Source organism: Balaenoptera ricei, chromosome 15 (genome assembly GCF_028023285.1).
Source record: "Balaenoptera ricei isolate mBalRic1 chromosome 15, mBalRic1.hap2, whole genome shotgun sequence".
Classification (NCBI taxonomy): Eukaryota; Metazoa; Chordata; class Mammalia; order Artiodactyla; family Balaenopteridae; genus Balaenoptera; species Balaenoptera ricei.
This window is the reverse complement of record NC_082653.1, coordinates 66,700,184-66,723,862: the sequence shown is the minus strand read 5'-3', so window position 1 is coordinate 66,723,862 and position 23,679 is coordinate 66,700,184. Positions and strand designations below refer to the sequence as shown.

The 23,679-nt window shown below is 40.3% G+C and overlaps 1 protein-coding gene across 3 annotated transcripts in view; it reads right to left on the bottom strand.

The window, feature by feature from the left end:
* The window catches only part of LOC132349530 (acyl-coenzyme A synthetase ACSM1, mitochondrial-like), a 45,852-nt gene that overhangs the window by 5,488 nt on the left and 16,685 nt on the right, over positions 1-23,679 (bottom strand). The window contains exons 5-11 of one of the 3 annotated variants that reach the window (XM_059897968.1): positions 22,469-22,609; positions 21,523-21,682; positions 19,525-19,604; positions 17,160-17,283; positions 14,874-14,954; positions 14,229-14,330; positions 6,238-7,652 (exon numbers count right to left, since the gene is read on the bottom strand). In XM_059897968.1, coding sequence (XP_059753951.1) covers positions 7,542-7,652; positions 14,229-14,330; positions 14,874-14,954; positions 17,160-17,283; positions 19,525-19,604; positions 21,523-21,682; positions 22,469-22,609 — 799 coding nt within the window. In that variant the 3' untranslated portion in view covers positions 6,238-7,541. Of the gene's footprint in view, positions 1-6,237; positions 7,653-14,228; positions 14,331-14,873; positions 14,955-17,159; positions 17,284-19,524; positions 19,605-21,522; positions 21,683-22,468; positions 22,610-23,679 lie in introns of those variants that run through there. The other 2 variants (XM_059897966.1, XM_059897967.1) reach the window with 2 other exon arrangements.

The following is a 23,679-nucleotide window of genomic DNA, read 5'->3' as shown; positions in this document are numbered from 1 at the left end:
CAGTTATAAGAAATAATACAGAGAGATCTCATGTACCCTCTACCTAGTTTCTCCCAATGGTAACATCTTGCAAAAATAATGCTCACTATCATAACCAGGATATTGACATTGATACCATCCAAATATATATACAAATATTCCACAATCTTACTCAGGTTTCCCCAGTTTTTTACTTGTACTCGTGTGTGTGTGTGAGTGTATCTAGTTCTATGACATTTTATCACATGTGTAAGTCCACGTGTCTACCACCACAGTCAAGGTACAGAACAGTCCCTTCATCACCAGGATCTCTCACGTTGCTTTTATATCCACATCCACTTCTCTCCTCTCCCTTTCTCCCTCCTCCCTTCCCATACCTAACCCCTTGGCAATGACTAACCTATTCTCCATTTTTATAATTTTGTCATTTTAATAATGTTACATAAATGGAATTATATAGTATATAACCTTTGGGACTGGCTCTTTTTTTAAACTCAGTATCATTCTCTGGGGATCCATCCACATTGTTGTGTTCATCAATAGTTTGATCATATTTATTGCTGATCAGTATCTCACGTTACGGATGAGACACATTTTAACCATTCACCCACTGAAGGGCGTCTGGGTAGTCTCATTTTTAACTATTATGCATAAAGCTGCTGTGAACCTTAAAGATCTGTGTGAGGCTGGCATTTTTTAGCCCATTTTACAGAAGAGGAAACTGATGTTCAAGGAGGCACAATAACTCACTCAAAGTCACTCAGCTGGGCAGTGGGAGGGTTGGCATTTGAATTTACAGCCTATGCATGTCACCACTAAGCACTGTGTTGGGATTTTTCTTCTTCTGGAACATGGAATAATTTTAAGAGGTTTCAGAAAAAAAATCTTTAAACATTAAATTGCATCCTTTTTTAGAGTCCCGTCCAATTGGTCTGATGATATTGAGATTCTCGGACATATTTTTAAAAGCTCTGCAACTACCAAGAGTAAGATAAGTTTCCATTTCAGAGCTTTTTTTGCCTTTAATTTTTTATTTTTATACAGTTTTAAAGGTAACTTTCCATTTAGAGTTTTACACCACTTCAGAACTTTTAGTGAAAATAGAAGTTAGCTAGAATTTAAGAAAATGTTTGTGTGTATTATAGTTATGGTTATAATTGCCTCCTGTTTTTGGCAAGGGATACTGTTTTCCACTTGTGATAGCAGATCAAATTCTTTTTTAAACAAATGCTTTAAAGTAATAATTTGATTTAAAGTGAAAAATAATGTAAGTAATAATATAGATGGTGCATGGATATGGCAAAAAATAGTTGACGTGCAATTCAATGACTGAAATTTAGGAGACACCACACCAAAGGGTACAGAAAAAGTCCCACCCCCAATTCATGTACCATTTGAACTGCTGTCCATCTCAGTGTACTGTGATACAGTTGACCTGACACATCCCTGTGGACAAGTCTTCCTGGAAGGAAATGAAATTTCTTGATGTCAATCATCTCAGGTAGGGTCAGAGATTGGAACCTTGCAGATGGGACTCCCACACCCAGGGAAGGAATTCCTTTGTCTCTCTGGGCCTGAACTTCTTGGAAGTAGATTCTCAGAGCCATTGAAAAGCTCCTGAATGGTAGGAGAATAGTATCACATCTACCACACAGAGATGGTCAGAGTCTATAGAGGCACCAAAGTGAGTTCTTCACCATGACTACTTTTAAAAAGTGCTACTGGTGGGTGATGTCAAAAAAACATGGCATATGAGGAAGACTTAAGGTCTCATTTCCCCCACAAAACCACAAAAAAAGTATAAGAAGTTGAATTGACTATGTACGACGTCTGGGAAAGAGTCAAAGGCTTAAAACAACCTTATAAATACCCAATTAAGAAAAAGCCATCTTAAAAATGGTAGAAAAGGGCTTCCCTGGTGGCGCAGTGGTTGAGAATCTCCCTGCCAATGCAGGGGACACGGGTTCGAGCCCTGGTCTGGGAAGATCCCACATGCTGTGGAGCGACTAGGCCCGTGAGCCACAATTGCTGAGCCTGCGCGTCTGGAGCCTGTGCTCTGCAACGAGAGGTTGCGATAGTGAGAGGCCTGCGCACCGCGATGAAGAGTGGCCCCCGCCTGCCGCAACTGGAGAAAGCCCTCGTACAGAAACGAAGATCCAACACAGCCATAAATAAATAAATAAAATAGATAAATAAATAAATAAATAATTTTTAAAAAATGGTAGAAAAATTTTGTGACATTTTATTCACCCTTGCTCCAGCCTTTCTCCTGCACGGCAGTTTTGGTCTTGAGCAGATGGCAGCCCAGTTCCCGGTCCCCCAGCTCCAACCAGAGAGAGCAGAGAAGATCTCATTTGCAAATTATTGTACACACCTGTTGTAACCTGTCTCGGGATAATTGGAGGACTGGTGCAAGGCACCCAGTTCATGTAACTCAGAATATAAGTGGGAAAAGCAATAGGCACTGTTCATAGAAGCTACCTGGAAGACTACAAAACTAAAAGATGCCTGAGGTAAGAAATTATGGGTGGAGATATACAATAGATCATCAAGGTCTGGAAGAGAAGCTGGGGTGAGATTCTTTCAAGAAATTAGGATATTCAAGACAGCTGTGCACATGGCGGTATTTAGAAAACCATGCACATACCCGAGCAAGACGTGTGCTCACAAGAGTCCTAAGAAGACCTTAAGCTTTCACCTCAGACTGATCTCTAGGCTCAGAGCAAGCCTAGCTAAGTGGTGAAGGAGTACCCCAGCACAGACCTAACTTGTACATTGGTTCTTCTCTCCTTTCTGTTGTTATTGCTATTTTCGTTTGTTTGACCTCTTGGCACTCAAGAAAATCTCTGTCAAAACATTAGCTGAACATGAGCTAAATGGTCAGAAACTTCAGTGTGATCACACATGGCAAATAATTGTCTTTGCAAGAAGAGTTTGGAAACGTCTCAAAACAAACATACTATTATGGGCTTCAGTGGTCAACAAAACAAAACAATAACAACAATAAAACCCCAGCACCCCAACCCCCAGGGAAGCAGGAGAATCTGATTTCCAGAGCTACCACATTGTAATAGTGAGAGGACCAATATTCAACTAAAAATTACAAGACATACAATGAGATAGAAATCATGCCTCAGGACTTCCCTGGAGGTCCAGTAGTAAAGAATCCACCTTCCAATGCAGTGGAAATGTGTTCAATCCTTGGTCGGGGAACTAAGATCCCACATGCCGTGGGGCAACTAAGCCCGCGTGCCACAACTACTGAGCACGTTTGCCTCAACTAGGCAGCACACATGCTGCAACCTACAGAGCCCACGTGCTCTGGAGCCTGTGCGCCACAACTAGAGAGAGAAAATCCACATGCCACAACTAGAGAGAAGCCCACACGCTGCAACAAAAGATCCTGCATGCTGCAACAAAGATCCTGTGTATCGCCACTAAGACCCGACACAGCCAAAAGTAAAAAATAAATAAATAAAATAAATAAATATTTTTAAAAAATCATGCCTCATTCAAAGGAATGAAATTAATTGACAGAAACGATCCCTGAGGAAGCCCAGGCATAAGACTTACTAGACAAACAGTTTAAATCAAGTTTGTTAAATGTGGTCACAGAGGTAAAGGAAGAAATGGACAAAGCACTACAAGAAGTCAGAAAAATGACATGTGGACAAAATGAGAATATCAACAAAGAGATGGAAATTATGTAAAGGCACCAAACAGATGTTATAGAAAAGCGCAATAACTAAAACCAAAAATTCACTGAAGTGTTTGGCAGCCGTTTAAAACAGGAATAAGAAAGAATCAGACAGTTGAAGACAGAATAGAAATTATGGGTCTGAGGAGCAAACAGGAAAAAAATGAAGAAAAACAAACAGAGCCTAATGGACTTGCATGACACCATCGAGCAGACAAACATGTGCATTATGAGAGAAGGAAATGAAACAGAGAAAGGGACAGGAATATTATTTGAAGATATAAGGGGCAAAGTCTTCTCAAATGTAAGAAACACATGAATTTACAAATACAAGATGTTCAAAGAAATCCAAGAAGATAATCCCAAGAGACCCACACCAGGATACATAAACATCAAAATATTGGAAGCCAAATGGAATCTTGAAAACAGCAAGAGAAGTGACTCATCACATACAAGGATCCTCAGTAAGATTATCAGCTGATTCTCATAGGAAACCTTGAAGGCCAGAGGTGGTGGGATTACATATTTAAAGTGTTGAAAGAAAAAAAATTGTCAGTCAAGACTTCTCTATCCTGCCTTCAAATTGCTCCTTAAAAATGAGGGAGAAAAAAAAAAAAATGAGGGAGAAATTAAGATATTTTCAGATAAAAGCTGAGGGAGTTCATTACCACTAGACCTGCCCTAGCTGATATGGTACAGGGATTCCTACAGGTTAAAATGAAAAGACTCTAGACATGTGTCAAATCCATATAAAGATATCTTCAGAAAAGGTAAGTGTGTGGGCAACTGTAAAAGCCAATATTACTGTAATTTTGATTTGTGACTCCACTTTTAATTTTCTATAGTTTTTTTTTTAATTTATAAAAAAGAATTCTAAGTCTATATTTTTGGGTACACAGTGCACAAAGATATAATTTATGGCATCAGTATCAGAAAGCGGACAAAGCTCTATAGAAGTAGAGTTTCTTGTTTTTGTTTCTTTTACTGCTTACGTGTGTTTAATGAGGTAGCATTGGTTTATAGCATCATATGTTTCATGCATACATTATAATTTGACTTCTTTATACACTACAGCATGCTCACCACCAAAACTCTAGTTTTCATCTTTCACCATACAATTGACCCTCTTTACCCACTTTGCCCTCCAACCCCCATCCTCTCTGATAACCATTAATATGTTCTCCATATCTATGCATTTGCTTTTGTTTTGTTTGTTTGTTTTTTTAATATTCCACATATTAGTTAAATCACAGGTATTTGTCCTTCTCTGTTTTGTTGATGGTTTCCTTTGCTGTGCAGAAGCTTTTTAGTTTGGTGTAGTCCCATTTGTTTACTTTTGTTTTTGGTGCCCTTGCCTGAGGAGACATAGCCAAAAATATATTGCTAAGACCAATGTCAAAGTGCACACTGTCTATGTTTTCTTCTAGGAGTTTTATGGTTTTAGGTCTTACATTCAAGTTTTTAATCCATTTTGAGTTAATTTTTGTGTATGACGTAAGACAGTGGTCTAGTTTCACTCTTTTGTGTGTGGCTGTCTAGCTTTCCCAACACCATTTATTAAAGAGACTTTCTTTTCTCCATTGTAGATTCCTGGCTCCCTTGTCATAAATTTGTTGTGCATATATGTGTGAGTTTATTTCTGGGCTCTCAACTATTTCCATTGATCTATGTGTCTGTTTTTCTGCCAAATTATTTTGAATAGTATAACTTTGTAGTACGATTTGAAATCAGCAAGTGTGATACCTCCCACTTTGTTCTGTTTTCTCAGTCAGGATTGCTTTGGGTACTTGGGGTCTTTTGTGGTTCCCGACAAATTTAGAATTTTTTGTTCTATTTCTGTGAAAAATATTATTGCGATTTTGATATGGATTGCACTGAATCTGCAGATTACTTTAGGTAAAATGAACATTTTAACAATGTTAATCCTTCCAATGCATGAGCATGAACTAGTTTTCCATTTCTTTGCTTCTTCTCCAATTTCTTTCAACAATGTCTTATAGTTTAGTGTACAGGTCTTCCACCTCCTCAGTTAAATTTATTCCTAAGGATTTTATTCTATTTGTTGTGATTGTAAATGGGATTTTTTTCTTAATGTATTCTTCTGCTAGTTCATTGTTATTGTATATAAATGCAACAGATTTTTGTATACTGATTTTGTACCCTGCAACTTCCCTCTTTTCATTTATTAGTTGCAGTAGTTTTTGGTGGAGTCTTTAGGGTTTTCTACATATAAAATCATGTCATCTGCAAATAAGGTGACAAGCAAACTTTGTCACCTTTCCAATTTGGATGCCTTTTATTTCTTTTTCTTGCCTAACGGCTGTGGTTAGAACTTCCAATACTATGTTGAATAAGAGGGGCAAGGATGCTCATCCTCATCTTGTTCCTGATTTTAGAGGGATGGCTTTCAGTGTCTCACTGTTGAGTATGGTTTTAGCTGTGGGTTTGTCATAAATGGGCTTTATTATGTTGAGGTATATTCCTTCCATACCCACTTTATTGAGAGCTATTTTTAATCATAAATGGATGTTAAACATTGTCAAATGATTTTTCTGCAACTGTAGAGATAATCATATGATTTTTATTCTTTGTTTTGTTAATGTGGTGTACCACGTTGCTTGATTTGCATATATTGAGCCATCCTTGGATCCCTGTAATAAGTCCCATTCCATCATGGTGTATAATCCTTTTAATGTATTGTTGTATTAGGTTTGCTAATATTTTGTTGATAACTTTTGCTTCTATGTTCATCAGAGATATTGGCTTGCAATTTTCTTTTTCTTGTGTGTTATCCTTGTCTGGTTTGGTATCAGTCTAATGTTGGCCTTGTAAAATGAATTAGGGAACAGTCCTTCCTCTTCAATGTTTTGGAATAGTTTGAATATGATAGGTATTAAATCTTCTTTGAATGTTTGGTAGAATTCACCAGTGCAGCCATCTGGTTTTCTGGGAGGTTTTCAATTACTGTTTCAATGTGCTTAATGTTTATCAGTCTATCCAGATTTTCTATTTCTTCATGATTCAATCTTAGAAGGTTGCATGATTCTAAGAATGTTTCCATTTATTCTAGGTTGTCCATTTTTGGTTCATAATATTCTCACAATCTTTTGTATTTCTGTAGTATCGTTATTACACCTCTTTTGTTTTTTATTTTATTTATCAGTGCCTTCTCTCTTTTCTTCTGTGAGTTGAGCTACAGGTTTGTCAATTTTGTTTATCTTGCAAAGAACCAGCTTTCTTTCATTGATCTTTTCTATTGTCTTTTAAGTCTCTATTGCATTTGTTTCTGCTCTGATTTTTATTTCCTTCCTTCTACTGACTTTATTTCATTTTATAGAGTTCTTCAGCTCCAGAATTTGTTTCTTTTTTAGGGTAACCAATCTCTTTTGTAAAGTATTCCTCTGTTCATCAACTTTATTCCTGAGCTCATTGAATTGCTTTTCTGAGTTTTCTTGTAGCTCATTGAGTTTCTTCATGATAGCTATATTGAATTCTCCATCAGTTAAAGCAGGCTCTTCTGTGATTTTCAGTTTGGTTTCTGGAGAATTGTCATTTTCTTTTTGGGATACTGCATTGCTATTGTTTTTCATGGTGCTTGATGAAATGTTCCTGTGCCAGTGCATTTAAGTATCCAACACCTTTCTTGAGAGATAAAGTTTTGCTTACTTTGTTTCTAACAAACCAACAATTGGTAACTAGAGGTGTTTCCTTTGTTTTTAAGTAGGTGGCACTATAGCACAAGTTTTTGGTTTGCCTTTCCAGAGCTGCCTCTTGCGGTATTTGAGAATCTGCACTTTCCATCTTCCATTATCTCTGTGCAAGGTGTGGCCCCATGCCCTCGTAATTGCTTCTTGTGCCCCTGGAGTCACTGGTGCCTTGCTGTTGCTGGTGTCACTTCTGTTGCTGGCATCACCACCAGGAGCACTGGTATGGCAGAACTTCCGTGGGTCTGGGGTTGCCTAGGTTGCAGCCACTGCTGCCCCAGTGGGAGAAGTTGGAGGGAGGGATAGAAGCTGGCATCAGGGGTTGTCAAGTTTATGGGCCCCACCACCACAAGCAGGGGTCTGGAGTTTCATGTGCTCCTGTGGCTAAACGGACTGGGGTCATGGGGCTCACTTCTACTGCTGCCCAGTTCTCTGTGGCCATGGGCACTGCTGCAGTTGGAAGCCAGAGTCATGTGTGTCACCTTCACTGCTGCTACTGGATTCTCTGGGGCTGTGGCTCAGCCATGATAGCCAGGAGGCCAGTATCGTGGGCCCTGGTTCTGCCTCCTTTATGTGTTCCAACCCACCCACCTTCAGATTACAGATGTGTAGATCTCTCTTGTGTCCTGGTGTGTTGAGAAGAGGAACTGGTGTTGAGTTATGGGTGTTTCACTAGTTGTAGGTTAAAGGAGAGAGACAAAGGGATTGTCTCACACCACCATAATGCTTAGAAGTAGAGCTTTTGTATGTACTTGAAGTTAATTTGGTATCAATACAAATTAGATTGTTATAATTTTAGGATGTTATATGTAATCCCCATAGTAACCATGAAGAAAATATCTAAGGAATATAAACCAAAGGAAGTTGGAAGAGAAGCAAAATGTGTCACTACAAAATATCAACTAAACACAAAAGAAGGCAGTAGTGGAGGAAATGAGGGACAAAAAAGCATTAAGACATACAGAAGATGAATAGCAAAATGGCATATGTAAGTCTTTTCTTATCAATAGTTACTTTAAATGTAAATGGATGAAACTCTCCAATCCAAAGGCAGAGATTTGCAGAATAGTTGATAACACATGATCCAACTCTACTCTGTCTGTAAGAGACTCATTTCAGATTCAAAGACACAAGTAGGTTGAAAAGATGGAAAAAGATATTCCCTACAAATAGGGGCCAAAAGAGAGCTAGGGTGGCTATATAATAATATCAGAAAAAATAAGCTTGAAGTTGAAAACTGGTACAAGTAACAAAAAAAGGGCATTATATACTGAAAAAAAGATTAATTCACTGAGACTATATAACATTCAGAAACGTATATGCACCTAACAGCATAGTGCCAAAATATATGACGCAAACACTGACAGAATTAAAGGGAGAAATCAAAACTCCAAATTATATAAAATAAACATTGATGGAATGGAAGGGAGAAATATACAGTTCTACAATAACACTTGGAGGGTTCAATATATTACTTTCAATAATGGATAGAACAACCAGAAAGAAGGTCAATAATCAAGTGGAGGACTTGACTAACACTACACACCAATTGGATCTGGCCGATATATAAAATACCCTGCCTAAGAACAAGAGAACACACATTTTTCTCAAATGTACATGGAGCATTCTAAAGGATGGGCCACATTATATGCCACAAAACAAAGATTAGTACATTTTAGAAGACTGAAATAATACAAGGTATCTTATCTGATCACATAGAATGAAATTAAAAATTAACAACAAAAAGAAAAGTGAGAAATTCACAAATATGTAGAAAATTAAGCAATACAGTCTTAAACAACCAATAAGTCAAAAATGAAATCACAGGGGAAATTGGAAATTACATTGAGATAAATAAAAACCAAACTACAACATACCAAAGCTTGTGATTGTAACAAAAGCAGTGCTGAAAAGGAATTTTAAACACCTACATTAGGAAAAAAAAATCTCACGTCAATAACTTAACACCTTAAGTAACAAGAAAGAGGAGAGCAAACTAAATCCAAAGCTAGCAAAGGAAGGAAATAAGTTTGGATCTAAGAATAATAAAATAGAGAATAGGAAAACAATAGAGAGAACAAATAAAGCCAAAAGTTGGTTCTTTGATAAGATGAAAAATTGACAAATTTTTAGCTATATTGATTAAGAAAAAAAGATGATTCAAATTATTAAAATCAGAAATGCAAGAGGAGATATTACTAGCAATTTTACATTCCAAAAAAAGAAAAGTTTATAAGAGAACACTATGAACAATTATACACCGAAAGACTGGATAATCTAGATGAAAGAGGCAAATTTCTAGAAACACATAATCTACCAAAAATGAATCATGAAGAAATAAAAAATCTGAATAGAACTATAACTAGTAAGGAGATTGAATCAGTAATCAACCCTCTCATCCCTCCCCACCCTGAAAAGAAAGCCCCAGACCTGATGGCTTCATTGGTGAACTCTCCCGAACATTTAAAGAAGAATTAATACCAATTATTCTCAAGCTCTTCCAAAAAATTGAAGAGGAGGGACATATTCCTTAACTCAATCTATGAGGTCAACATTACTCTGACACCAAATCCAGACAAAGATACTACAAGAAAAGAACACTACAGACCCTTATGAATAATTGGGGCAAAATTCTCAGCAAAATGTTAGCAAACAGATTTCAGCAACATATTAAAAGGATTATATACCATGTCCAAGTGGGATTTATTCCTGGTTCAACATATGAAAATCAATCAATGTAATGAACCATGCTAATAGAATGAAAGTGGGGGCTGGGGGACTACATATCTATTCAATTGATGCAGAGAAAGCATTTAACAAAATTCAATACCCTTTCATGATAAAAACACTTGTTTATTTAATAAACTAGTAATAGAAGGAAACATCCTCAACATGACAAAGGCCATATATTAAAAAAAAAAACATAGCTAACATCATTCTCACTGGTAAAAGACTGAAAGATTTTCTCTTAAGATCAGGAACAAGACAGGAGAGCCTGATCTCACCATTTCTACTCAACAAAGTATTGGAAGTTTACCCAGATCAATTAGGCAACAAAAAGAAATGAGGCACCAAAATGAAACAGAATTAAAACTAGATCTGTTCACAGATAACATGATCTTACATGTACAAAACCCTAAAAAACTTTCTCACACACACACAAATTGTTAGAGCTAATAAAGGAATTCAGCAAAATTATAGGAAAGAAAATCAATGCACAAAACTTAAGGTGCAGTTCTATACTTTAACAATTAACAATCCAAAAAGGAAATTAAGAAAACATCAATAAGAATACAATACTAAGGATAAATTTAGTATAGAAGGTGAAAGACTTGTACACTGAAGATTAAAAATCACTGCTGAAAAAGAGAAAGAAGACATAAATAAATGGAAAAGCATCCCATATTCATTGATTTGAGACAATATTAAGGTGACAATGCTGCCCAACACTATCTACAGATTCAGTGCAATCCCTATCAAAATTGCAATGGTGTTTTTTTGCAGACATAGAAAAACCCACCCTAAAATTCACATAAAATCTCAAGGGATCCCAAAATGCAAACACAACCTTTAGAAAGGGGAAAAAAGTTGGAGGACTTACACTCCTGATTTCAGAAACTTACTTCAAAGCTATAGCAATCAAAACAATGTGATACGTTCATAAAAAGAGACATACAGACCACTGGAATAGCATAGAGAACCCAAAAAGTAACCCTCACATATACTGTCAATTGATTTTAGGCAAGGGTGCCTAGACCATTCAGTGGGAAAGAGAGTCTTTTTAACAAACGGTGCTCGGAAACTTGGATGTCCACATGCAAAAGAATGAAGTTACCTTATATCATACACAAAAATTAATTCAAAATGGATCAAAAATGTAAATGTAAATGTAAATGTAAATCTTAAATGTAAGAGCTGAGCTTATGAAACTCTTGGAAGAAAACACAGAGGAAAATCTTGCCTTGGATTTCACAATGATTTATTGAATATGACGCCAAAAGCACAGGAAATAAAAGAAAAAGTATTGAATAGATAAAATGTTCTTCACCAAATTTAAAAACTTTGTATGTCATAGGATACTATCAAGAAAGTGAAAAGAGGGCTTCCCTGGTGGCGCAGTGGTTGAGAATCTGCCTGCTAATGCAGGGAACACGGGTTCGAGCCCTGGTCTGGGAGGATCCCACATGCCACGGAGCAGCTGGGCCCGTGAGCCACAACTACTGAGCCTGAGCGTCTGAAGCCTGTGCCCCGCGACGGGAGGGGCCGCGATAGTGAAAGGCCCGCGCACCGCGATGAAGAGCGGTCCCCGCACCGCGATGAAGAGTGGCCCCCACTTGCCTCAACTAGAGAAAGCCCTCGTATGAACCGAAGACCCAACACAGCCAAAAAAATAAAATAAAATAAATAAATAAAGTAGCTATAAAAAAAAAGAAAAAAAAAAAAAAAAAAAAAAAAAGAAAGTGAAAAGACAACCCACTGAATGGGAGAAAATATTTGCAAAGCATATAATTTGCATATCTGATAAGGTATTAATATCCAGACTACATAAAGAACTCTTACAACTTAGAAACAACAACTATAGAAAAATGAACAACCCTATTAAACATGGGCAAAGAACTTGAATAGACAATTCTCTTAAGATATACAAATGGCCAATAAGAACATGAAAAGATGCTAGTCATTAGAGAAATGTCAATCAAAACCACAATGAGTTACCACTTCAAACCCATTAGAATGGCCATTATTAAAAATAAACTGGGGCTTCCCTGGTGGCGCAGTGGTTGAGAATCTGCCTGCCAATGCAGGGGACACGGGTTCGAGCCCTGGTCTGGGAAGATCCCACATGCCGCGGAGCGACTAGGCCCGTGAGCCACAACTACTGAGTTTGCGCGTCTGGAGCCTGTGCTCCGCAACAAGAGAGGCCGCGATAGTGAGAGGCCCACGCACCGCGATGAAGAGTGGCCCCCACTTGCCGCAACTGGAGAAAGCCCTCGCACAGAAATGAAGACCCAAAACAGCCATAAATTAATTAATTAATTAAAATAAATAAATAAATAAATAAACTGAAAATAGCAAGTGTATGTAAGGATATGGAGAAATGAAAACACTTGTGCATGTGGAAAACATGTAGGGCAATTCCTCAAAAAGTTAAACAGAATTACCATATGATCTAGCGATTCCATTTCTGGGCATATAACCAAGAGAAGGGAAAGCAGGGACCCAAACAGTTACCTGCACAGTGTTCATAGCAGCATTATTCATAAAGGCCAAAAGGTGGAAACAACCCAATGTCCATCAAGAGTTTAATGAATATACAAAACTTGGTATATACATACAATGGAATATTATTCAGTCTCAAAAAGATGACAGTTTGCTAAAACATGGATGAACCTTGAAAACATTGTGCTAAGTGAAATAAGCCAGACACAAAAGGGCAAATGTTGTATGATTCCACTTATATGAGGTAACTAAAATAGGCAAGTTCTTAAAGACAAAAAGTACCATTAGAGGTTACCAAATGCTGGGGAGATGGGGACTAGGGAACTATTGTTTAGTGAGAACAGAATTTCTTCTGGGGATGATGAAAAATTTCTGCAGATGCATAGTGGTGATGGTTGTGCAATATTGTAAATTTTACTCAATGCTACTGAATTGTATGCTCAGGAATGGTGAAAGGGGTAAATTTTATATTTTATATATATATATATATGCCTCAATAAAAAGAAAATAAAAGAACAGAATATAAGCCAACAAATCTCAGTGGAAGAGTGACACGTCTCATTGCCATGAGAACGTGTGAAATGAAAGAAATCAGTGTGGCCATATGTGACGACATCCTTGCAAAATAAAATATGTACAATTTTTTTTAAGTCATGGCTTTGGACCACCCCAGTTCAATTTAACCAGAATCTCTGTGGTTGGATCCAAGTATTAAAAAAAAAAATTCCCTCAAATGATTCTAACGTGCAGGCAGTATTAAGAACTGCTGCTCTATACACCTGTTACTCTGTGTTCATTTTCCCTTTTATCCAACCTTTAAACTGTGCTACTGAGAATTAAGGCTAAGGCTTGCAGGATTGCTTCTGGACAATAGTACCCCAGAGGGACAGGACCCCACCCACCCACCCAAGGCCATAGTGTGAGCACAACAGTGACACCAGTGGCTGTGACTTTGTAGAAAGGAGATGGAGTCTGAGATCAATTTCAGGGTCTGTCTACCCTTCTACAGTCCATCTTGGAAGCTGAGGATTTCCTCTTAGTGGCCACTGCTAGCTAGGGTTTGTCTGAGGAAGAGTTACAGCAGGTTTCCTTATAGTCTATGGTAGGTTTCTGTAGTCCCTGGATTTCTCATTTAGAGTTTGGGGTCCAAAACACACCACTTTGAATCCTAGACCTGCCATTTATTTGACATGGGAAAGACATGTAAAGCTTCCAATCTGCAGTTTCTTCCTCTTTAAAGTGGGGATAATAGTGCCCCTGGAGGCTCAGCGAGATGAATAGATTTGTTTGCACCCTGTTGGTAAGTGGGGTGGTATGATGTGAACCGAGTCAAAGCCAGCATTCTTAACCACAAGAGATCACTGGACCCCAAGTCTGGTGGTTCTGAAGCCAGGCTGTATTCTACCCCAACAGTCAGCCCATAAGTGCCAGATGGGTTATGACAGAAAGGGATGTGGGAACACACTATGAGCTTTGAGATTAACTAGAACAGGTTTCATTGACTTGGAGTGAATAAAGGAAGAAGGAAGAAGTCTCAGGATGCAGAGTTGAGTCCAGTCCCTTACAGACCCACACAGCTCCCTGCAAGGATTCTTGGGCCTGTATGGGGGCAGATGCTGTGTCCTTACCTCATAGCGCATGAAGACGCCTATGGGTCTGGTGGGCTTGATCCTGATGCCAATGTTTCCTTCAGTGTTGGGCGGCAGGATGTTGCCCTTGTCATCAATGATCTGGAGCAAGAGACCTGTGAATCCCACCCTGCAGGGATCCCCAACACTCCTGCCCCACCCAAACACTGCCTGGCTCATTCATGTGACACAGTGGGGGTAATTGGGGGAGGGGGTTGTGGTAGAGGAGCCCTGTCAGAAAATAGAATAAAACTGTCAAAAGGCTTTGAAATCAGCAAATGGTGAAACCCAAGCCATGGGTCTATGTGTTTCATGCATATATAGACATCATAAATGTGTCGTCAAGCTAGAAAACACGGATCAGGAAAAACTAAAAGCACCAGCAGTGGAGAGAGCCGCCTGAGCTACTGCAAGTACTCTTTCCCAGGCTCGGTGCATGAGGCCTCTGGCTGTCCTGGCAAGCTGCACTCATGCCCAGGACATTGCAGGTCTCAACTGAAACCTCGCCAGGAAACTGGAGGAAAAGTAGGCGGAGAAGACGAAGGACAACCGGGAGGCATGACTGGTTCTGTCACCTCATATCACACAATGGTCCCACCATAGCCGAGCACTAACTGCTCTCTGCCAATGTCTTTACCACCAGACCTGAATGTCGTAGGGTGGGATGGCCTTCCCCATGGAACCCGGCTTGATCTTCATCCCCCGGAGAGTGCCACAAGTTGTTCCCTGTTCGCAAAAAAGAGAACTGGGGTTGGCCAAGCGTCCAGGCTGATCACAAAAACACAGCATCCTTGCTCACAGATGTCATTTGATGCTGTGCAAAGAGCCCTCGTGGTGAAGCTAGAAGGCATAGACCCAACTCTAGTCAGCAGACATTCACTGCACCTGACATGGGCTGGGCCTGAGCCCGGTGCTGGGGCTACAGAGTCCAGTGGGAGAGGCCAAGAAGAAGCAGAGGAGTGAGCCCAGAGCTGTGGGCATGTAACGTAGGGTGTGGAGTGCCCACTGTATGCCAGACATGTGTCCATTTGCCGGGGAGGGCCATGAGTATATTTAACAAACATTTACTTGTAGCTGCCTCAACTGCTTCTCAGAGCTGTGTTGAGATTATTCAGATTGTTCACGTTGTTCCCCTACCCCCTATGTCTTCCTGATGAACCTTATTCCTTCTCTATGGTTCTCTAAATTATCATTCTTCCTAAAGTTAAGTGCTTTACACTCAGAGAGACCAAGGTTTGAATCTTGACTCCACCGCTCACTAGCTATGTACCAAGTAATCCCCCTTGATCTCCTCCTCTGCCAAAGGGGGGTAATTATAACATTATCGCTTAGAGTGCTTGTGAGTGTGTGCCAGGCACACACCAAGAATTCAATAAACAACTGCTACTAGCTATCATTCAGGCCCTAATAAAAGGAAGTTGGGAGATTCTCTTTCTGTGGTATTTTTCCCTACACTTGTATTACTGCTTGTCTGTTTCCCTCAGTAGATAATGAGCATTCAGAGAATAGAGATTGTCCCATCCATCTCTGCACCCCCAGCATCTAAACACAATACCTACCTTAAAACAACAGTGACAACCATAACTGCAATAGGGGTTGGACACTGTGCCCAGAGCTTTGTATACTTTCTTTCATTTACCTTATCATAACCTGGCAAGATAGGCATTATATTTCCATTTTGGAGATGGGGAAGCTAGACTCTGCAAGATTCAGTGATATGCTGATAGTCTCGAAGCCTATAACTGGCAAGGCTGAGATCTGAACTGGGGTCTGAGCTCCTGAGAGAGGAAGTACTTTCCCCTCTGCAATGTCACTGCTCACACTCTAGGCATGTGGAAAATGTTGCAGAGATGAGTGGATAGGTCTGAAAATGTTCACAGAAATAAAGCAACATCCGGGTATCAGGGAGTATTCTGTTGTTATGAATAGTTGATGCAAAGGGACTAGTGTCATGGGTGTAGCGTGTAGTTCTAACCTCACCCTCCCTGTCTGAATGCAAACTGTGAACCAGTAAGGACAGTCCTAGAGTCTTAACATTTCTCAATCCCGGAAGCAGACCCAGTAACTGATTATTTATTTATTTATTTATTTGCAAAATAATGTCAGAAAAGTATGTCAGTTGGGACTAAAACAGCTATTTTGCTACAGGCTCTGAGATGACAGTCATCCCTCTGTCAGCTAAAGGGATGATAGGGAAGTAGAGGAAAGTGGCTCTGTCCAGCATCGGAAATGCATTGAAAATGAGTTAGAAGTGAGATACCTGCCCACACTATTATGGATAAAGTCCTTGAGATTCAAGACATGCATTATTCTTTGAATGCCCTGCCCACCTGACTGGTCAGTGATCCTCTTTGGGATCACACTGTGTGTATGTGTATGTGTGTGTGTGTGTGTGTGTGTGTGTGTGTGTGTGTGTGTGGCGTGTATATAGAAGATCTCTCCTCCTGCTAGTGTCTCACAATCAAAGCTGTGTGCTCTCCTCATAAACACCCAGAAATGAACTAGCGAACTTCCGGGGCCAGCTCCTGCCTGCTCATGTGGTTGCTGCCTAGGAAGGGACGGTGAAGTGGACAGGACTTGCAGTGGTGGCTTCCATGCTCCTGGAGAGTGCCTTCTATGCCAGTGCCCCTCCTGGGCTCCCGTAAACTAATTCTCACAGGTACAGTGGCACCATGTCCTTAAACCCCTTTCTAAGTTTTTGTCCAATAGTTTTCAGCACATTGGTCTTTTGACAAGTTGATGAGCTGCAATTGTCTTTTCTGCAAATTGATTTGGGACAAATTAGCCTAGAGCTCTGGAGCCTCCCATTGGCTTTGAGCAACGCTGCGTGCACAGTGGGGCCTCTGCACACACTCATAGCAGGATTCAGCTCACCTGCTGGGCTCCGTGGACGAGCACATCCTGACTGGCCCAGAGGGACCATTCACCTACCGTCTCTGACTGTCCGTAGGCCTGGTAGAGCAGAATGCCTGTCTGTCTTCTCCACAGCTCTTGCTCCTCGGGCAGCAGGGCCTCCCCACCAGTACAGCAGTGCTCCAGGGTGGGGAACCTGAGGCTGAGGGGAAGGCAAGGTGTCAACAGGGCCTCCGCAGATTGGGCTTGGGCGCTCTGCCCCAGGCCCAGGGAGAGCTCAGAGCATTGTCATCTGGATCATTCACCCTTCTGCTTCTTTGCTTTCTTACTTGCCTTCTGGGCATTTTACTGATGGTCAAGTCCAAGTGGAAGTCACTTCCTGTTGGTACCTGTTAACTCATCTGGCAGAGGTAGGTGGTGGTGGTGGTGAGGCTAATGGGTTAAATCAGGGAGATCAGGATTGAATATGGATGTTGATGTAACAAGAGGGAGAAAAGTGTGCTTGGAACACATTCTAAGCATTCTATGTGGCTAAGAGGGATATTTGTATAAACCATAAGGGCTGAGGGATAAGACCCCAAGGATATGCTAGGATGGTAATAGAAGTGTACCGCCTTCTGGGAAGAGTGGGCTTATGTGAACTGAAGGCCTTTTGTGTTTCTGGCTGGAGAACACAAATTAGGGGTTGGAAATGAATTGCTCGGGACATCAAGGAAGACCGGGCTTCATGTAAGTGAAGGGAAGAAGGATCACAAGTAACAGCCCTGAGAGCAGGAATTTGGGAGAGAACAGAAAAGTCTGCTGGGAACATTTGCAGTAGTTTGCTAGGTACGTTGTGTGATGTAAATCCTCTCATCTATTTTCCCCATGAAGATTTCCATAAATAATACAAAAACCATCACAAAATAATGATGGATTCCCTGAAGGAAATGGGTAGAAGTGATTGGGGTCTTAGTACCACCTTACATGGGGCTGAGCTGCTCTAGCTCGTAGGGACGAGGGAGGTGGCAGAATCCCTTGTCACCCTCTCCTCGTATATACAGAGCGTGTAGTGATGGACAGGAGGGCTGGCTTCGTTGAGAGTATGTTCCTCATTCTTCTTGAGCTTTATCCAAAGTACACAAAATGGGCAGAGTCTCCAACAGAGTCAATATTCATGCCCTGGTTGAATTTTCATGGGGTTTGTTCACTACCTCAAGAACTTTGCAACAAGTAGTTGTAATATGAGCTTTGAAATACAGTTGGAAACATAATTCTGTCAGATTGAGGGTTCATGAATAAAATCAAGCTGTATTTCAGTTACGTTCATAAATTGAACTCCTTGATATTTTAAGTCTTATATGTCTAAAACATGTTAGCTCTGATTTTGAAGTAGCCATTTCAATTTCAGAGTTGCTAAAAGATACATAAACAACCATAAGGTTCAAAGAGCAGATCAGATGAGTTAAAAATTAATCCACAAACATGGGGAAATGCAAAAATAAAATTACAGTGTGATACTACATACCCATCAGATTGGGAAAAATTAAAACTTGGACCAAAACAAATATTGCCAGAAATGTGGAACAATGGGAATTCTCCTCCCCTGCTAGAGGGGGCATACCTTGGTTCAATACTTTGGGAAATAAGGTAGTAGGGTGCAATGTCAGTGTGACCTAGCAATTCCTCTCCCAGAGAAGATCTACAGCAATGTGTGATTACGTGTTTATGCACATGCTCAAAAATTCAATGCAGCATTAATCATCAATAGCCCCAAACTGAAAACTACCCAAATGCCCAATAATAGAACTGATTTAAAATGTGCTACTTTCATAAAATGTAATGTTATACAGCAATGAAAATTAACTCTAGCTTATGTAACAACACGGACACTTCTTAGAAACATAATGTTGAAAAAAGAAGCCAGATATTATGGAATAATGTACGATTACATGAAGTTCAAAAGCAAGTAAAGTAATTTGTCTAGGGATATTTCCTATGTAAACTATGAGGGAAAATAAGGAAATGAACACCATAAAAGCCAAGATAGTGGATTCCTTTAGTGGAGATGGAGAGGCATGAGGAGGTCTCTGGGGCCACTGGCCATGTTCTATTTTTGTGCCTTGGGTGAGCAGTTATATAGCTGTTTTATTTTCAACAATTCATTAATCTGTAAATGTATATTTTATATAGTTTTCTGTATGTTTATTTCACAACAAAAACGTTTATTAAAAAAAAAACCCCACAATGATGCAAGGCTCACTGAGTGTTTCATTTGGTTCTCTGAATCCTGTTTAAAGAACCAATTAGACTAGCTGCTAAATATCACCACCAACATTTACCCCCCCACACACACAGTATCCTCAAAGAACCATAGCTAAAATCAGTCAGACCACAGTGCATCAGATTACTTAAAATCCTACCCGACGATTCCTGTTACCAACCGCAGCCACTTCTACCATACCTGGTGGAATTCTGCTGCAGAATCATTCGAAATACAGAGGGTGCAGCAAGGCATTGGGTAATAGGGTATTTGAATAATGTCTAGAAAGTCAGGAGAGAAAAAATTTTAGTTTTACAATTAAGATTTAAAATATAGTTTTGTTATTAGCGTTTTTAACTCTGACCTCTCCTCTAGGAGAGCCCATTTATTCATCTGTTAATTCTTTCAGTATACCTAAATTGAGCATGAATTTTGTACATGGCATGTGTCAGGTACTATTGGCGCAACACAAGGAAGTCTAAGTTGAGGGGATGCGTAAGGAGGGAATGAAGGGAAAGTTTTGTGAATTTGAATAGTACATTTTTAATTTAACATTTTTCGTTTTAGTCACTATCTCCCATCTTCAATAGGAGAGACTGAAACCAAGTAATTTAAAAAGTTTATTTTTAAAAATTCACGAAAGTAATAAGTGTAAAGTAAATTAAACAATTAAACTTTCAAATGCAGGGATGGGGTAAATTTGTAGACTCAATTCTTTGAAATCATTCAAGCTTAAAATACACTGAGACTTTGGGGACACCCCTTGTAGGGGAAGGAGAATTAGACCTGGTGGGGGAAGGAGAGAGGTGGATTCAGTGTGGCTTGCACAGTTTTATGCCTCAGAGGCTGGCAGGATGCAGGCAGAAAATAATGACGGAGAGGCGGATATTGACATAGGGGCAGGGAGTGAGAAGTGAGAGGTACAGTTTCAGGTGCTGGAGGGATGATCAGATTAACTTAACCAACCAGCAGAAAAACAGGGGGGAACTAGCCTGGAGAGAGAAGACTGGACAGTTTTGAGAGCCACCTGAGTAGATGTACCTGCTGGAGAAATGGAAGTAAAGGCAGCTGCTTAGAGGGGAGGGACAGTTGAGGGCAGAGCCTTGGATGACTGCGGTGCTCAGGACTAAGCTGGGGGAACAGGCGGTAGCTGTAGCAAGTGCAGAATGTGCTATGGAGCAATTTGACCTTAAGGGAGGAGAGACGGGGCTGGTCCAAGCTGTACCAGGGTGAAGGGAAGGTGTTCTTAGGATGAGGAACTTTGAATATGTTTATGGACTGAGGGAGTAGAGTCAATGAAAAGTGAGAGATTGAAAATACAGGAGAAAAGGTTTAATGAGTTAAAGATTAATACAGAGGGGCTCCAAACAGAAGGGCAGGGAAAAGAACAGGATCAGCAGCAGTTGTCGGGAGGGAGTTGAACGTTGAGAGGTGAAGGGGCAGGTCTGCCTCTGAGATAGAAAGCAGGGGAGTGAGTGGAGACACAAAGACAGTTTTTAAGTGAAGAGAAATACGTTGAAGGAGTTCACGCAGGTGACCTCAGTTATTATCATGGTATATGCATAACAGCAACTGCTACCACTTACTGAGTGTTCTCTCTGTGCTAGTTTCAGGGCTAAGCACTTTACACACCTTTCCTATGTCATCTCATTAATATTCCCAACAATTTTGTAGAGATAGTAACCATTAAGGCTCTCATTTTACAGATAAGGAAACTGAAGCTCAGAGTGGTAAGTAAACCACTAATAAATGTCAATCATGGGATACGAAACTAGATCTGTCATATTCCAATGCCTTTGTTTCTAAATACATCATTAAATTGAGTAGCCACACAAATACAACATTCACACACCAGCTACCTGGCCCTGGTAGAGCCAGGATCCAGGATACAGGAGACCTGAGCTTGTTCTGTTTGCTTTCATTTCTCAAAACGTATATTCTGGTTCCCAGGTCCACAAAGTCTGATCCATAGTTCTAGGGAAAGGTTTGGAATATGTGTTTTCTTCAAAGTTACATCTTGATGTAATTCTGATACAATGATTGATTCAGTGCTTCACATTTGAGAAACCCAGAACCAGGGTTATATTATACTAAGAGGCTTCTTTGCTAAATAAAGTATTTTCAGTTGGATCCAGTTTTTGAACTCGAAATGAGTTTTTTTCTGGGAGTTTGTTGATATCGAAAGGTTTGTCTTCTTACCTGTACAATGACCTTGGGATCAAACTGGGGCAGATGATGGACAAAGACTGTAGACCCCGCTGTCCATGGTTCAAGCAGGAACCCTGCGACAGCTAGAATCCAGCCTGTGTCTGACAGGCACCAGAGGACATCAGACGTCTTCAGCTGCAGTAATTTCCTGCTAACTCCAAAATACAGTTGGCCTCAGATACTATTCTGACTACTATACTATCCTCCCCTTCTCTCCACCCCCATTCCTCCAGGAGTTTGCTACTCAGTTGTTATCATTAGCACAGATACCAAATGTCTACAAAAAGCCTTCTTTGTCCCCCTGGTCTGGTTAATAAGGTACAAAGTATACAGAACGTGGTCTGATTTGAATATTACTAGTTGGGGGATGGGGAGAAGGGAGAAGAGTTTGGTTTAAAATTGATTAAATGGTTAACCCAGCTTCAGCCTCTATGTTTGTTCCAGGTTAGGGCAGTGGCTTGGTGTGGCTTAGTTCCAGGTATTATTTTTCCCTAACAGTTCCTGGTTGGGAAACTTCATGCCGGATTTGTCCACAATCGAGGAGAGGAGAAGACCTGTCACATAAGGTCACATTGCTGGAGCATTTTATCTTTCCCCACTAAACCCTGGAACCACTGACAGTGACACAGGGGCTTGTCATTTGTGTGGTTTGCAGAATGCCTACTGTTTCCACCCACATCTCCTCCATGCCTGCTGTGAAGGTGCTCAGGAAGGACCCAAATGTGCCTCCTTTGTCATTCAGATGCCTCTGTCAGCAAACACTCATACATAGTCTATACTTCTCACACCCTTAGGTGTCTGAACCAAAGAGAGCAGAAAGGATAAACAGCATGGGGTCAATTCCACGAGGAGTTCTTTTCCCAGCACATACACATACACATACACACTTCACCCCAGATCTGTGGCCCAGCTTCTAAGTTGGTGCCCTCTCTCCTACCATGAAGGGAAGAAGGATCGCAGAGCAAGTCCATGGCTGTGCTTTGCCATCTTGGGGAAGCCTGTGGTCCCACTGGTGAAGAAGATGGCCATTGGGTCCAGGGTCTTTGACTTAATACAGGTGTGAACTGGGGATCCTGATCTGCAAAGGGATTCAATACAAAAGGATAGAAGTCATGTTTCCTGTTTTTCCATCCTCTGGGGAAGCAAAAGAAGCAATATGAGGCTTAGAGTCAGAAAACTGGGGTTTGCAAGTCCCGGTATTAGGCACCAAACAAAGTTTATGGGTGACTTGGATAGGTGGACTGACATTTCTTCATTTTAAAAAATGGGGAAAATATGATGGATTACTTTTTAATTGAATAAACATTGAAATAGTATTTCCAATGATTCCAGACAATGCTCTAAATGATCTACAAATAAGAACTCATTCAATCTTCATAGCAACCCTAAGAGGTAAGTACTGCTTTTATGCCCATTTTGTAGATGAGGGAACTGAGGCTCAGAGAGGTTAGGTAACTTACCTGAAGACATATAGCCAGCAAGTTGCAGAGCTAAGATTCAAATTCAGACAGTGTGATCCATATACTATGCTTTTAGTCACACTGCTAACCTTGTATTTTACACAGACTAGCTTCATGGGAATTTAACCTCATAAACTTGGTGTTGAGGGGTGGGAAAGAGAAAGCTAGGGAGAATGAGAGTGTAAGGAATATATATATGTACATCTGCCCTAGCATGAGCTAGAGGTGGAAGGTAGAATCCATAGCTCCCTCCGTCTGCCTCGGTTCTTGGGGAGCTTCTCCTTGGCTGAGGGTCTCTTTCTTGGGCCTATTACAATTGTAAATGCAAGCTTCCTATAGTACTCAGTCAGAGAGGCTACAAGTAATCCCAGTGCTGGACGGAGCACTGGGTCTTGTGGAGAAATGATACCATACTGAGTCTGGGCAATTTAGGTGAGTTTTAATGAGTATTCTTTGCTTAAGCTATTTTAATCTAATTCTCGGACTTTAGAATCTAGCATAAGATGTGATTTCACTGTAATATTTGCCGTTGGGGGTTGAAGTAAAGAGCTTTAAAAACTGTGGAAGTACTTCAAGAAAACAAATCCAGCATGGTTTGTGTGTGATATGAAGAATGTCTGAAGGCTTGCAGAATCAGAGTTTTGGAGGTGGAGGGGTCTTTCTTACCTTCAGCACTTCCTTAACTTTC